A 17,562-nucleotide genomic window follows, 5' to 3' on the forward strand; every position below is an offset into this window, starting at 1 on the left:
AAACCACTTAAACCTAACTAACCTAAAGACATCACACACATCCATGCCCGAGGCAGGATTCGAACCTGCGACCGTAGCGGTCGCGCGGCTCCAGACTGTAGCGCCTAGAACGGCTCGGTCACTCCAGCCGGCCGCTACGAGCAGAATAGACAAACATGTAATAATTAAGAAGTAAAGAAATAACAAATAAGCTAATGCAAACAACAACTTCGAGACAATAGATTACGATCGGTGGGCGACAATGAGCAGTCTAGTATTCGGGACCGATTTTTCGTGCGCCAACCTGTACCACTGAAATAATATTGTAGGAGTTATCGTATTCTCTTCACAAAATGTGACACCAGATTATGGAGTACGAGCTTCACTCGGTTGTAAGTCGGTCTGCCTTCTACAACAATGAATATGTTGTTTTACCTTGGATGAAAGAAAGACGAAAAATGGCCACTCGTGTGTGCCGTGCCGACTTCCTTTGCATGTGTAATAACAAAAACAACTTGCCTTTTTGTAAGTACGTCTTTTGCTGTTTATAGAAATAGTGAAGTAATTTAATATGCCCTTTTGTTACTTGAAAAGATGTACCGGGTGATCAAAAAGTCAGTATAAATTTGAAAACTGAATAAATCACGGAATGATGTAGATAGAGAGGTACAAACTGACACACATGCTTGGAATGACATAGGGTTTTATTAGAAACAAAAAAAATACAAAAGTTCAAAAAATGTCCGACAGATGGCGCTTCGTCTGATCAGAATAGCAATAAGTAGCATAACAAAGCAAGACAAAGCAAAGATGATGTTCTTTACAGGAAATTCTCAATATGTCCACAATCATTCCTCATCAATAGCTGTAGTCGAGGAATAATGTTGTGAACAGCACTGTAAAGCATGTCCGGAGTTATGGTGAGGCATTGGCGTCGGATGTTGTCTTTCAGCATCCCTAGAGATGTCGGTCGATCACGATACACTTGGGACTTCAGGTAACCCCAAAGCCAATAATCGCACGGACTGAGGGCTGGGGACCTGGGAGGCCAAGCATGACGAAAGTGGCGGCTGAGAGCACGATCATCACCAAACGACGCGCGCAAGAGATCTTTCACGCGTCTAGCAATATGGGGTGGAGTGCCATCCTGCATAAACATCGTACGTTCCGGCAGGTGTTTATCAGCCAGGTTGGAGATGATGCGGTTCTGTAACATATCGGCGTACCTCTCACCCGTCACGGTAGCAATTACAAAACCATAATCACCCATTTCCTCGAAGAAAAAAGGCCCGATAACGGTAGATGTGGTAAATCGAACCCATACCGTGACTTTCTCGTCGTGCAATGGAGTTTCCATAACAGTTCTAGGATTTTCGGTAGCCCAAATTCTGCAGTTGTGGGCGTTGACAGACCCTCGGAGCGTGAAATGAGCTTCGTCGGTTCACAACACGTTACTCAATCAATCGTCATCTTCCGCTATCTTTTGAAACGCTTACACCGCAAATGCCCTCCGCTTCACTAAATAGCCAGGTAACAGTTCATGATGCCGATGGATTTTGTACGGATAGCATCGGAGGGTACGCCTAAGTGCCAACCAAACAGTAGTGTATGGAATGCGACTGCACTAGCCGTGACTTCCCCGTGCATAGACGAACCCGCTACAGTCTCCGTTTCTTCCTGAACCGTCTCAGCAGAATTCCGCCTTGTGCTCGGTCGGCCACTACGGGGTCTATCGTCTAAACAACCCATGGCTTCGGACTTCGAAATCATTCTCGCCACAGCTGCATTTGTGAACGGACCTTTACCCGTTCGATTCCCCTTCCTATGGCGGTAGGATCGTAACGCTGAACTAGCACATTCCCCATTCTGTTAATACAGCTTCACTAAAAGCGCCTTTTCAGGTAACATCAACATGCTGCGACTGCTGGCGCGTCCTACTCTCTCTCTCATCCCATGTCATTCCAAGCATGTGTGTAATTTTTACCTCTCTATCTACATTATTCCGTGGTTTATAAAGTTTTCAAATTTATACTGACTTTTTGATCACCCGGTATGTATTACATACCACGTAATTTTTATTTAATTTACGTAAGTATAAAACACATTTTAATTAGCGGTCGTGGACGCTGATTAGAATACGAAAAGAACCAGAAGTCCAGAGTTCAAAAAAGGTTTGAAACAGATCTAGAATTGGCCGGCGCAGCGAACGAAACGAACAATAACTCAATACTGCACTAACTAGGAGCAGTCGGCAGTGGAACTGCGACGAGTGGCTACCCGAAGGAAGCCGAGTCCGGCCGAGCGAGACCGAGACCGAGACAGAAGGGAACGTGAGCGGGGCTGGAACGAGACCGGCTGACGTGCCGTTGCGGGAACGAGACCGGCTGTTTCCTATTCCCGGGAACTACAAGTAGAAAGCCGCAACCGAAGTGAACTACGAAAGACCGTTCCTTAGAATTCGTTCCTCGCTCCTTCCGTTCATCTTGGTGAACCGTTCCTTTGGACCCGTTAGTTCGCGAACGACCCATCTATACTCACATCACAGAGTATACGATTTGTCGACATACGGCATGCACAACATTTCCTTCCATCTACATTCCACATTTGTATCTACATCTACTTGCGTATCCCGCAAGCCAACGCATGGTGCGTGGCGGAGGGTACGAAGTACCACTATTAGTTATTTCGTTTCTGGTTCCACTCGGAAATAGAGCGAGGGAGGAACGACTGCCGACATGTTTCCGTACGGCTTCTAATCAGTCGCCTCCTCCGCAGTGATTCCCATTTGACTTCCTGGAACATCTCGTGATACTTGAGTGTTGTTCGAACTTACGAATAACAAATCTAGCAGCCTGTTTCTGAATTGCTTCCATGTCTTCCTACAATCAGATCTGGTGTGGATCCCAAACAATGGAACAACAATGGGTCCCATTAGTCACCTATATGCGGTCTCCTTTATAAAGATGAATCACACTTTCCTGAAAGTCTCCCCATAAACCGAAGTCGGCCATTCGTCTTCCCCACTGGAGTCCTTACAAGCTCATTCTATTTCATATTGCTTTGGAACGTAAGGCCTAGATATTTAATCCAGGTTGAGGCGTAGCGCCGTATACCGATCCTGCTTTGGAGGCGGTTAAGTGGGTGATGTGTCTCGGAGTTGGATAGTGACAGATGGTGACGCGAGACTGGACGCGCACGTAGTTTATGTATCAGCCGATAGAGGACACTATTGGATAGGGGATTGTGATTTAGTTTCGATTGTGCCCACTAGAGTGCACTAAAGTAATAGAATGTTTTTCATAAACTGTTCTAGTATTTTCATAAAGTGTTATTATGTCTTTTTGTGTATAATGTGTTTTAGCAGTATGAATGATGCGTGAATGTGGTTTAAGGTTAATATGAAGATAATTGTTTAACGAGTTATGTAGTGGGATTTATTGTGGGAACATTTCGAAGAAGTATGGATGTGGACAAAGGGGATTTTTCTAGAATAGATTTGTAAAGTATGTTTATGGTAAAGGGAAAGTTAATTCAGGTGTAAATAACATTAGTAAATAACTTTATGCATAAGAAAAACTTCAGAATATTAGATAATTACGTCGGTAAAAAATGCAGTCGTTAGGTTTACTATTTTGCGATTGGTTATTGATGAAAAGCGCGGACTGACGAGGGAGAATGTTGTTTTGCTATTGGCTGTTGAGTAAACTGACCAATGGTGAAGCAATATTCTTCGCGCGCCTTTCTCTGCTGGTAGAGCAGACTTAGGGCATTCTAGAGGAGAGTGGGAGCCTAGCCATGAAACAGTTCGGACGTGTGTAGTAGTAGTTCCGATGGAAACGATAAGTTGCCGGATCTAGCAGTGTTTCATACATCAAAAGTGTTCGAAAATGACGGTATAGTTATTCCGATGGGTGTGTAGAAATTTCGGAATTTTTTAAGTGAATTTTGTGACGAGAAAAGACCTATATTCCTCGTGGCGTATTGAGCAGGTGGGTGGCTAAAAACTGTGACTGTATTGGGTACCGACAGACTTAACATTTGGCTGGCATTCTCAATCAAAACAATCCGTATTTTTTGTAGCTATTACGTTTTCGGGAAATGCAACACCATAAACCTGCTAACGTGAGTGAAAGAGATGGTAAGTGACTGTTTTAAGACTAGCACGGGCTTGGCAGTGATACTTGTTCACCTAAGTTTCAGAATATATTTATTAAGGACAAAATTTCCAATCTTTCATTTCGTGTGAAAACTTTCTCCCGAAACGTAGATTAGTGACTTTAGATGCAGCATGGTTCACGTCGAAGTACAGTAGGTTTCGCTCGGCTTCCCTACTGATGATATGCTGAGACAATGTTCACAGGTAGGTACAGGTTCGTCGTAAAGGGACGGAAGGAGCGGCGCCGCCGCAAAGTGACTGTGTAAAGCACCACACTATTCATACGGTATTCGAAAATCATGCGTTTATTCTACACCCTAGTAAAGTGCTGATAAGAATGGTATCTGGCTGGGAAAAAAATCGTAACGTCCAAATAAAAAGGCGATCATGAATTGACGGTCATCATCGCTAAAAAAACAGTAAATCATCGCTCATTTCACTCGAACAGTCATCCTCTAACAACGGCCGTCAGTCGATCGGGTTTTGATATGACGTTCAGTGCGGAGTATATTAAAAACAGCACAGAAGCGAATATGGAAGCGCTACATGCGCGACGATATTGTAACGAGGCACGGGCTGGGAACGATAAAATTTCCTTCTATTATTTTATCTCTCCCGTGTACGCAATACGGTCGCATATCATCCGATGTTACGGCTTCTCTTATCGGACGAGCTTTTGAGCAGTTTCTGTGTAAATATGTCACTCTGAATGCGTTGTACCGGCGTTGTTTTATGGAGCGCATTTTTTTGTAAGTCCATATCTCTGTTCTTTATTAATTCACACGGCTACACTAACAGTATTTCTGCTTAAAAAAACGTGGTATGTCTGTGTGATTCACTGTTCAAATAAAGTGTTTGCGCTTTTTACAGCGTGGGTTCATATAAATGAAAGCAAAAGACAAGAGGTGGACCAGTGAAAACTTTTGAACATATACACAAAAATGGAAGTAACTGTCTGGGTATGAAATTTATGTACTCGTAGATAAATATTCAACCAATAAATAACTTATCGATTTACGAACAACGAACTCCCTCAGAGAACGCGTTTTACGGACTAGGAACTCCCTCAGAGAATCATATGCTAAGGAAATGCAGATTTTCCTTACCAACAAAAAATGCGTGACATGGAACGATTTTTCACTGGCTGTGAACTACGAACTTCTCGTTCTTTGAAACTACTGATGAAATAAATGACTCATAAACTTGGAGAACATGGTACAGAGGAGAAAAAGCGGTCTGGTGACACAAAAGGGTTGAAACAACAGTGTAGGTCACAATATTAGGTTTATTAGTTTACATGAAGTCGAAACTGGTCATTAATAAATATTATAACGACTGGACTTTTGTTTTAATCCAACAGAAGTGGTTGCCTTAGAATGTTTATACTCCTTCTAAACAAACACATTCACTACCAGTCGGACACGAGTCCGCACTGACACAGATTCTGACTTACAAACAGCTAACGTCAAGATTCCAGTTGAACCTCCTGGGAGGAATTCAAAACTAGCACCTTTGCGAAACTCCCAGGTTCGTCTCCCAGACCGGCACACAGTTTAAACTATCACGAAGCGCACACTAAGATGCTGAGTGAAAATTCGTTCTGGAAGATTTTAGTTCCTTTACACCTCGCTAACCTGGTTGTACGAGGCAGGGAACTGAATTCCATTATTACTCTTTATTCTGTTAAGTAAATCGCAAAATATTTTACGATCCATCTGAAACATACATTATGCTTCAGTAACTATCTTTCTGGGCATTTCAGGAACGTAAGGTCGAAAATCAAATTGCCCGTGCCCCATTCACCCTGTAAAAACGGCCTTGAAAGCGTGTTTCTGGCACGTCTTGAACAGTCTTCTGCTTGATTTATAATATACTTCAGAATTGACAGTGAAAGGAAACACCAAATCTCACTCTGCAGCAGAGTGTGCGCAGATGTGAAACGTCCTGGCAGATTGATACTGTGTACCGGGCAGAGACCCGAACTCGGGACCTTTTCCTCTCACGGACAACTGTTCAGCCGTCTAAGATACCCAACCACGAATCACGACCCGCTCTCACAGCTTTACTTCTGCTTGTACCGCATTCTTTCTAGAAACATCTCCTAATCTGTGGCTAATCCCTGTCTCGGCTATTTCCTTTCTTCCAGGGGTGGAGTCCTGCAACTTTTTCCCGAGATCAAGGCAGGAGATGAGGTTGTGCCACAAGTAGAGCTGTGCTGACAAGTTATTTACAAAGTACCCTCCGCCACACATCAGACAAGAAAGTGATTTAATATTGATATTTACTATCAAAAACGATCTTGATCACAAATTATTTATTTTGGTGACCGGTTTCGACCACAACTCTGGTATCTTCAGACCAATGAGGAAGAACCTCCTTCTGGAGGTAGGTTCTTCCTCATTGGTCTAAAGATGACCACAGTTGTGGTCGAAACTGGTCACCGGAATAAATAATTTGTGATCAAGACTGTTTTTGATAGTAAATATTAGTAATAACACTGATCACTGGTTGCTCCCACAATGCATTCAAAAGTAATCGATTGATATTGTATTGTGGTCCACTTCTGAGCTGTGTCTAAAATTCCTACTTTCTAAATCATCGGAAAGTCAGTTTAAAATCAGTTACAAAGTTTATTCTCAACAGACATACAAGGAAGAGAATTAATAAAAACGCTGAAAACAACATACTGTCTCTGGTTTAGCAACACGATATAGCCGCATATTTTTGATGCTCTTTAATAAAAAGAAGACAAAACTGTCACCTGAATACGTTAAGATATTTCTCAGTAAGCTCTTTGGATATAAACCTAGTAGGGTGTTGGTTGCCTCTGGTTCAGTACAACAACGCTAAGATTTCTAGAATCTCACGCTCGTGTGTGGAGTGCGATACAACAAAGAAACATGCTTCTGTCTTCAATCTTCTGATTAGCTTGATTTTGTCCTTTTCCTTTCTATAAAACGTTGAAAATTTTGTTTGTGGGAAGTGGCTACCGAGAACGTACTTGATAATTCATGTTAGTTATTCAAGTCTTCGCCGTCACCTGTTATTCTCCTGTATGTTGGCGGTCTCAAAAAGGAATCATGAGGCGTGTTTCTCTTTTTTTAGTTATCGTTCATAAAAAAATAAAACAAGTAGACTCTCCTTAGAAAATTTATTTCTACATAAAAGCTGTACTTTAGTCTACGTTTATACGTAATTTCCGTCTATATTAAGGCACTTGTGGTACCGTACAGCCAGCTTTCAATACCACACTCGTAGATATCTGGTGCCTGAACATAACTTTTGATGATTTAAATACACACATCAAAAAAAGTTTTGGATCACCCGGTTCCCAGAACTCCTGAAGATATACGTTGACTGTGGATATTGTACCACGGACACTGTCCCTTTGACTGTTCAGATATGTCACTAAAGCCGCCCAAAGATGTAAACAACCATGCACGATCAGCGCCTATTACACGGGAGGGGCGGGGGGTTACAAGTCGATCAGTTCCAGCCATGCCACCAGGAAGGAGGTACACGGCTCGTGTTGTCTGTAGTTCACCCATGCCTAGACGGTCAGTACCGCTGTTCGAGCGCGTCCTCATTGTTACTTTGTTCCAGGAAGGGCTCTCAACAAGGGAAGTGTCCAAGCGTCTCGGACACGGAGGAAGAGAGAGACAGGAACTGTCGATGACATGCCTCGCCCAGGCCGCCCAAGGGCTACTACTGCAGTGGATGAACGCTACCTGCGGATTATGGCTAAGAGGAACCCTGACTGCAACGTCACTATGTTGAATAATGCTTTTCGTTCAGCCACAGGACGTCGTGTAACGACTCAAACCGTGCGCAGTAGGCTGCATGATGCCCAACTCCACTCCCGACGTCCATGGCGAGGTCCACCTTTGCAACCACGACACCGTGCAGCGCGGTACAGATGGACCCAACAACATGACGAATGGACCGCTCAGGATTGGCATCATGTTCTCTTCATCGATGAGTGTCGCATGTGCCTTCAACCGGACAATCGTCGGAGACCTGTCTGGAGGCAACCCGGTCAGGCTGAATGCCTTAGACACACTGTCCAGCGAGTGCAGCAAGGTGGAGGTTCCCTGTCGTTTTGGGGTGGCATTATGTGGGGCCGCCATACGCCGCAGTTGGTCATGGAAGCCGCCGTAACGGCTGTACGATACGTGAATGTCATCCTCCGACCGATAGTGCAGCCGTATCGGCAGCATACTCGCGAGGCATTCGTCTTCATGGACGACAATTCACACCCCCATCGTGCAATTCTTGTGAATGACATCCTTCCGGTTAACGGCGTCGCTCGACTAGAGTGGCCAGCATGTTCTCCAGACATGAACCCTATCTAACATGCCTGGGATAGATTGAAAGGGGCTGTTTATGGATGACTCTGGGGGATCTACGCTGAATCGCCTTTGTGCAGCTGGACAATCTGGATCAATAGTGCCATGATGAACTTGTGGATAGTATGCCACGGAGAATTGAGGCGTGCTACTGGGTATTAGAGATAGTGGTGTGTACAGCAATCTGGACCACCACCTCTGAAGGTCTCGCTGTATGGTGGTATAACATGCAATCTGTGGGTTTCTTGAGCAGTAAAAATGGCGGAAATGATGTTTATGTTGATCTCTGTTCCAATTTTCTGCACAGGTTCCGGAACTCTCGGAACCGAGGTGAAGCAAAAGTTTTTTTGTTGTGTGTGTTGTGTAACAGTTGCATGAGGTATCTTCTTGACACTGGTGAGCGACAGGGTAGTGCGGAAATGGATGAGAGCTTTTTTTAAAGACGGCGGTACGAATGTGCATTATGAAGAATAAAGTGGGCGACCTTCAATCATTACTGACGATCTGGTGCAGAAAGTTTAAAAAGGTTTCGATTTAGACGTTATGTGAAGAGTTTTGTATAGTGTGCTTTATGCAGCTGTCACAGAACCTTTGAACTACTGTAAGTAATGCTCAGGCTGCATATTTCTATGGCGATTGGTGTTCAAAGCTGGTTGCATTACTCGATATGTGCCTTAACATTGATGGGAATTATGTAGAAAAGTAGGTCAAAGTACGGACTTTCACGTAAGAATAAAATTGCTAAGAAAGCCTAGTTGTTTTATTTTTATTTCGAAACGGTAGTTCCTTAAAAAGCTGTATAGCCCCATCGTAGGTACTCAGCATTCTGTTATTATTTGTAATACGGATTTTTCCGCACATTACCTTCCACTTGAACCATTATGAATTTCAGACACTTAGTACTATTTACCGCACAGGAACGGTTTCTTGCAACTTTACATTAAATGTCCAGAATTCTGGTCGATAACGTTAGCAATGTAGCTATCTTTGGAAATGTAGGCTAGTTTTCATTCGTGGAACATGTCCCTTGGAAAGCTCTCATTGCAGGAACATATGCTCTAGATTTTTCGTTACGCACCTGTTCGTTCATTGGTACAAAGGCCGCGATAAATTTAAAAGAATCATATCGTTTCCATCAGGCTCTTATTTTTCAATGAACACTTTATTAAGTACTACTAGCTAGTTTCGAGCATGTTCTCATCCTCAAGTGTAGAACTCGATGTACAGACACAGACTTACGACGATGATATATCCACGTTCATTATGCATTTAAGAATGAGCGTACACTCGAAACTAGCTGTTAGTACTTAATAAAGTAGTCATTGGAAGTAACGGCCTGGCGGGAGCAACACGGTGCTTGTCGGTCTACTGGCTGTGCAGAGACTCTCCGGGTACTCACCGATCATGAGGAGTGAGACGGTGAGGTGCTCCCTGCCGCTGGCCTTCATCGCGCCCAGGACCGTCCCGACGACGGCGCAGCAGACGCCCACGAAGGCGATCATGACGATGAACCACCGGATGGAAACCGTCTGCGTGACGACGACGCCGCAGCACGACTTGGGCTCCTCTTCGGGCGAGTAGTGCTGACCGCGTGGTGCCCGCCTAGATCTGTAACATAGACAGTACAGGCGTCACTTACACTCTCAGGAAACTGGGCAACAATAATTTGTTCGAAGCTACAAAGGGCGAATTACCCTTAAACAAAAGTTGAAGAGAAAACGAGTGAATAGCAAACAAAAACAAGCTTCTGTCCGATGGGAAGAGAGGAGAAAGAGAGGCAAAAAAAGTTGAAGAGAAAACGAGTGAATAGCAAACAAAAACAAGTTTCTGTCCGATGGAGAGAGAGGAGAAAGAGAGGCAAGAGGAGAGGCACTATGAGTAAAAATATGAAGACTCTTAATTCACTACGAACATCGGGAATAAATTGAGACAGTTGGTCGGTGAGTCAGTGAAGACGAGCTGACTACACAATACGACTTAAACGTACTTATACCAATCGATGAGAAAATGAAATTTAATAAAAATAATAGAACCGAACTTCTGATAGGCGAGCCACAATGCTAATAAGGGCGGTGGTGTTGATGGCGGTGTTCAAAAGCCACAAGCTAGATGGAAAGATCTGCACTCGAAGCAGCCCCTCCCATATACCGCCGACACGAAGGAGCCAGAAGCGTAACCAAAACACTGCTCTGCTCCCTAACAGTACAGGCGTGCGAATTCCACGCCAGTCAGCTTCTACGATCATCACAGAACTACGTTAGACATTGTCTAGTTAAATTTCACCTTGTGCATGCAATGGAAATTGGCAAAAGATACACGAACAGTCCCTAATTCGGAACTCCGGGAGGAGACTGCGAAGCGGGGGGTGACCAAGTGAAAAAGATTGGATAGCCAACGAAAGGATAACGTTCTACAAGTCGGGGAGTGGAATGTCAGAAGCTTGAACGTGGTAGGGAAGCTACAAAATCTGAAAAGACGAATGCAAAGACTCAGTCTGGATACTGTGGGGGGTCAGTGAAGTGAAATGGAAAGAAGACAAGGATTTCTGGTCAGATGAGTGTAGAGTAATATCAACAGCAGCCGAAAATGGATTAAAGGGATGAATCGGGAGGTAGGGCAGAGAGTGTGGCACACTGAACAGCTCGGTGATAGGATTGTTCCCATCAGAATCCACAGCAAACCGACACCGACAACGATTGTTCAGGTATACATGTCGATGTCGCAAGCTGAAGATGAAGAGGTAGAGGAAGTAAACGAAAATCTGGAATGGGTAATTAAGTACGTAAAGGGAGGTGGAAATCTTATAGTCATGGAATCGAAAGCGGTTGCAGGGGAAGGAGTAAAAGAATGAGTTACGGGAGAATATGGTCTTGGTACTAGGTACGAGAGAGGAGAAAGACTAATAGAGATCCACAATAAATTTCAGCTAGTAATAGCGAATACTCTGTTCAAGAACCACAAAAGGCGGACGTATACTTGGGAAAGGCCGGGAGATACGGGGTTATATTACATCATGGTCAGCCAGAGGATTCCAAAAACAGTTACTGGATTGTAAGTTATTCCCAGGAGCAGATACAGACTCAGACCACAATGTTGTAGTGATGAAGAGCAAGGTGAAATTTAAGAGATCATTCAGGGAGACTCAATACGCAAAGAAGTGGGATACGGCAGTACTAAGGAATGGAGAGATAGCTTCAAGTTCTCTAACGTTATAGATATAGCAATAAGGAATGCCTCAGTTCAAAAATGGCTCTGAGCACTATGGGACTTAACATCTATGGTCATCAGTCCCCTAGAACTTAGAACTACTTAAACCGAACTAACCTAAGGACATCACACACATCCATGCCCGAGGCAGGATTCGAACCTGCGACCGTAGCAGTCGCGCAGCTCCGAACTGAGCGCCTAGAACCGCTAGACCACCGCGGCCGGCGAATGCCTCAGTAGGCAGTACAGTTGAAGAGCAATAGACATCTCTAAAAAGGGTAAGCACAGAACCTAAAAGGAAAACATCGGTACAAAGAAGGTAACTGCGAGAAAACCATGGGTAACAGAAGAAATGCTTCAGTTGACCGATAAAAGAAGGAAGTATAAGACGTTCAGGGAAATTCAGGAGTACAGAAATACAGGTCGCTGAGGAATAAAATAAATAGGAACTGCTGGGAAGCTAAGACAAAATGGCTGCAAGCAAAATGTGAAGAAAACGAAAAAGAAATGACTGTCGGAAGGACTGACTCAAGCGTGTAGGAAAGGCAAAATAGCTTTCAGTGAAATTAAAAGCAAGGGTGCTAACTTTAAGAAGCCAACGGGAATTCCACTGTTAAATGCAGAAGAGAAGGTGGATAGTTGGAAACAGTCCTCTATGAGAGGGAAGATTAGTCTGATGTGATAGAAGAGGCAGGAGTCGATGCAGAAGATATAGGGACTCCAGTATTAGAATCAGAATTTAAAAGAGCTTTGGAAGACTTAAGATCAAATAAGGCAGAAGACATACATAAAATTCCAACAGATTTCTACAAATCATTGTTGAAGTGGCAACAAAACAGCTATTCACTTTGGTGTGTAGAATGTATGTGCCTTGCGATATACCATCTGGCTTTCATGAAAATATCATCTTCACAGTTCCGAAGACTGCAAGAGTTGACAAGTGCGAGCATTATTGCACAATAAACTCAACAGTTCGTTCATCGAAGTTGCTGACAAGGATAATATGCAAAGGAATCGAAAAGGAAATTGAGGATGCGTTAGATGACGATCAATTTGGCTTTCGGAAAGGTAAAGGCAGCACCGGAGAGGCAATTCTGACATTGCGGTTGATAATGGAAGCAAGACCAAAGAAAAATCAAGACATGTTCATAGGATTTGTCGACCAGGAAAAAGCGTTCGACAACGTAAAACTGTGCGACACATACGAAATTCTGAGGAAAATAGGGGTAAGAAATAGGGAGAGACGGGTATTGTATGATAGTGAAAAACCGGCTGCGTGAGAACCGGAGCAGAAGAGAATCGAAGCATTTGAGATGGGGTGTTACAGACTAATGTTGAAAATTTGGTGGACTGGTAAGGTAAGGAATGAGGAGTTCCTGCGCGGAATCGGAAAGGAATATTTGGGAAACACCGACAAGAAGAAGGGACAGGTTGATAGAACATGAATTAAGACATCACGGAATAACAACCACGGTACTAGAAGGAGCTTAGAGGGTAAAAATTGTAGAGGAAGACAGAGATTGGAATACACCAAGGAAGCGAGCGAGCGAGGGAACTTTCGTAGCGTCCCAAGTTCGATCAAATCATGTAGGACGATCAAAGAAGCAGTCATTTCCAACTTGCCATCGATGTACCGTAGGCCTATGTAGTTGGTAAGACTCTGAGTTAGTATCTCTACACAGCATAATTGGCTGCATACAACTACAGCACCAATAATGTCTGTATCAACACCATTAATATCTGCATTAATTCACAGTAACATTGTTTTATAGTCGAAAGTGTTTTGTTCTTGGAGTGAAGCCATTCGGCCATCAGTCCGACGCATTAAAATAATCCTTCTCTGACGTACCTTTCATTTGATATCAGTTGACATGCAACCGAGTCCCGATCATGCTTGGCACTTTATTTATAAATTTCAGTCTTGCCCACATATGCTATACAATTCACAACAAACGGTTCCGGCTTACTGCTGCCATCAGACCACTAAAATGTATTTTCACATAAGCTTTGTAGCGAGACGCTTTGCACAAATAGGTACATAACAAGTGCTCACACATATGTGAGCCAAAGAGTAGAGGTGACCCTTTAGAGATGTCGCGTATCAATGTGTATGGTTTTCCGTAATTTGGTTCTGGTCAATCCGTTGCGTACAGAGGTCAAACAAAATTGACAAATCTACGAATAGGTATGTGAGGCGGGCACCTGGAGCCACAGACGGTAATCCACACGAAAAACGTAATCGCACAGCATATAAAACTAAAAAACTAACGGAAAACCGCTGAATCAGTTTTCACCAACGCTTTGTCGGTCGATTGACGGCAGTCTAGATAAATGTGGTGAGTAATATGTCCAGCGATTACAATGGAATATCGATGGACCACCTTTATCTACGCTGTTGCAGCCTGCAGTTGCGGTGTCTTCTGCCTCAGCCAACTATCTTAGACTTTAGTTGCCTGTGATTACGGACGTGATGTTAGTGGAATATAATTCTACGGACCATGTGCAGCTAGACGCAAAGGTCATCGTGATTGTCTTGCACCATGGTAGTCATGACAAATTCGGTCCCGTAATGTACATTTTAGCAACCTAGCACACACACACACTCTCATGGTAAACAAACAATGAACGTAAGGCACAAAGATTATTTACAAAGAGTAAATATTCTTTGTACGTACGTTCAGGGTTTGTTTACTGTGAAACGAAGAGCACATATACACTGACCGAGCGCGGATGCGCGTACATGTGTGTGTGTGTGTGTGTGTGTGTGTGTGTATGTGTCAAACAGAGAGAGAAAGAGACAGAGAGAAAGAGAGACTAAGCTGTCATGGATACCACGACGCAGTGCAATTATCTAGAGTCCAGCTACATATGGCCCAGAAAATAATGTTACTGTAACTGATCATGAGCCTGCCGTGTATTCCAAACTAATTAATGGTACGATCAATTACATAAAAAGTGACTGCTTGCATATTGTACCTACATACACTGCCAGTTTAAATCACAACTGTTGATACAAAGAAATGTGTATTTTCGGTCGTCACAGTGGCGGGACTAGGGCTGTGCTATCTTGTTGTGCATTTATTAAGTCCCATAAGTCCCATAAGACTGGCAATGGCAAGGAATCTGTTCCCGAAGAAGAAAAATTTGTTAACATCGAGTGTAGATGTAAGTGTCAGGAAGTCATTTCTGAAAGTATTTGTATGGAGTGTGGCCATGTATGGAAGTGAAACATGGACGATAAATAGTTTGGACAAGAAGATAATAGAAGCTTTCGAAATGTGGTGCTGCAGAAGAATGCTGAAGATTAGATGGGTAGATCACATAACTAATGAGGAGGTATTGAATAGAATTGGGGAGAAGAGGAGTTTGTGGCACAACTTGACTAGAAGAAGGGATCGGTTGGTAGGACATGTTCTGAGGCATCAAGGGATCACCAATTTAGTACTGGAGGGCAGCGTGGAGGGTAAAAATCGTATAGGGAGACTAAGAGATGAATACACTAAGCAGATTCAGAAGGATGTAGGCTGCAGTAGGTACTGGGAGATGAAAAAGCTTGCACAGGATAGAGTAGCATGGAGAGCTGCATCAAACCAGTCTCAGGACTGAAGACCACAACAACAACAACAACAACAAAGTAACGGCGATACAATAGGAAGGAATTCTAATGTAAAAATATTTATTGTCGGTTTCATAGTTTTGAGGATGCCTGGGTTGACTGGTGACAGTGCCAACTACATTAAAGTTGATGGTTTGTTGCAAAGAACGCTGAGAGCTTTCTGCACCTTCAAGACGAAGTAAAACGCGCCAAAAATAATTACTCTCCGTTGATTTTTTTTGTTTTGAGTCATCAGTCTTCCGACTGGTTCGATGTGGCCCACCACGATTTCCTCTCCTATACCAATCTCTTACATTCAGAGTAACATTTGCAACCTAAGTCCTCAATTATTTGCCTTATGTATCACAAGCTGCGACATCGTCGCGAAAAAACACAGTGACCCGTATACGTAGTAAGTTTCCTTTAATTTACGTCTATGGTCACAATCTTTTCTGTTTAAAAAATTACCGGTTTCGGTCTTTAATGACCATCATCAGATCTGTCTCATAAGAAAAAAGTGCATTAGGACTTTGTTCTTATGAGACAGACCTGATGATGGTCATTAAAGACCGAAACCGGTAATCTGTTAAACAGAAAAGATTGTGACCATAGACGTAAATTAAAGGAAACTTATGCCGTATGTATTCCAATCTCTGTCTTCCACTACAGGTTTGACCCTCTAGTACCGTGGAAAAAATTCCGTGACGTCTTAGGAGATGTCCCATCATCCTGTCCCTTCTTCTTGTCAGAGTTTTCGACAAACTTCTTTCCTCGACGGTTTTGCGGAGAACCTCCTTATTGTTTAACTTATGGGTCTGGGATACAGCTAGTAAAGTGACAAATTCGGTTTCTGACAGGTAGAGGAATATATTCTCATAGAAATAGCAAATCGCTGTTTGGTAATTTTGTAAGATGGGATGATGGAAACCATTTTTATCGTTTTAAGCAGTGCGAAGTTGGGTGTTTAGTGTCGTAGTGCGTCAATGGAGTGAACAGATTGTAGACTGAACAGAGACAGAGTAACAAACACCTTAGTGGCTTTCGTGGGCTAGCTCGCAGTGCAGGTGAAACGACCGGGCAAATCGTTCCTAATGCGAGCAGAGCCGGCCCTCCGTGGTCAGTGGTCGGCTACGCAGAGGCCGTGGATCTCAATAAGCGCGGGCAGGCGACACTCCCGAGGGAGCGCCAGCGGAGACCCTGGCGCCGCCCTGCTTGTGTACAGAGCCGCCGCTTCTGCAGAGAGAGAGTGCTCCGGTAGCTGGCTGCGAGGCGCCGGGCAGCCGCAGCCGCGGGAAAAGAACGCCCTGCTCTCGGAAAGGTGAATTTCCCAAGCTAGGCGCTCTCGCAGTGGAAAGGATACAGATACAAGGCCTGGATTACGCAGCCTCACCTTATGTGATGTTTGTGTCACTCCAGGACATGTATCCCGACGGCGTTAATTTGTAAAAGGTAGCCCGATTTTGTACTTTCTCTAACTGCAATACAAATATTTTGGCTACTTTCCACCTTCGTTATCAGGAGGACCACGCTTGGATGCAGAGGGAAGGGGTACATCTGGTCCCAGTAACTTATGCTCCCTTCTCTGATTCATTCGTGAAATGCGTGTGGGAAGACACGTTGTCGGTAACTGTTGTGTGCGTACTGTAAGACCTTCGGTACACACACCATCTTATTATTTGACTTGTCGCTCTAACGAAGTAGGCGAGTGTCAGCAATATGTCTCGTGGCGCGTTTATCTTCTGCCGTTAGGTCAGACGATAGAAATGCCACTTGCACGCTTAGAGTAGCGTAACTTGATTCTGGATGCTGTTTACAACTGACAATCTGAAGTTCCCTTGGTCTTGGTACGTTAATCTTATTCTCACATATCTCTGATACTTGACAAAGTGTCTATACATTTCTCTTCATGGCTATGTACAGGAATATGGTAATCTTATTAGGCGCAGACTGAAACTTGACTATAGACTAATGCAGACTGGCACAGACTAATGCAGACTGACTAATCGGAGGTCTGTACACTCGTTATAATACCTCGAGGGTTCAGGTATCACTGCGCGAGTGTGATCCGCGAGGAGAAAAGGTTCTACGTTAGCAGCAATCTCATTGGCTGCGTGACATATTAATACGTGGATCGGCGGAAGCAGAATTTGGTCCGTCCCTAAGGCAGCGCCATATCGTAGTGCGGAGACGGACGAGCGCTGCGCCTGCGCTGTTGTGCTTTGCGGGGCGCGCTCTAATGGGAGAGTTGTGTACGCGCTGACTACGCGGAACTATGTACA

The 17,562-nt window shown here is 43.8% G+C and overlaps 1 protein-coding gene across 1 annotated transcript in view; it reads right to left on the reverse strand.

The window, feature by feature from the left end:
• The window catches only part of LOC126235678 (uncharacterized), a 155,408-nt gene that overhangs the window by 99,143 nt on the left and 38,703 nt on the right, over positions 1–17,562 (reverse strand). Inside the window, exon 2 of the mRNA XM_049944406.1 lies at positions 9,881–10,089. Coding sequence (XP_049800363.1) covers positions 9,881–9,983 — 103 coding nt within the window. The 5' untranslated portion in view covers positions 9,984–10,089. The remainder of the gene's footprint in view (positions 1–9,880; positions 10,090–17,562) is intronic.

This window comes from Schistocerca nitens, chromosome 2 (genome assembly GCF_023898315.1).
Source record: "Schistocerca nitens isolate TAMUIC-IGC-003100 chromosome 2, iqSchNite1.1, whole genome shotgun sequence".
NCBI classification, from domain to species: Eukaryota; Metazoa; Arthropoda; class Insecta; order Orthoptera; family Acrididae; genus Schistocerca; species Schistocerca nitens.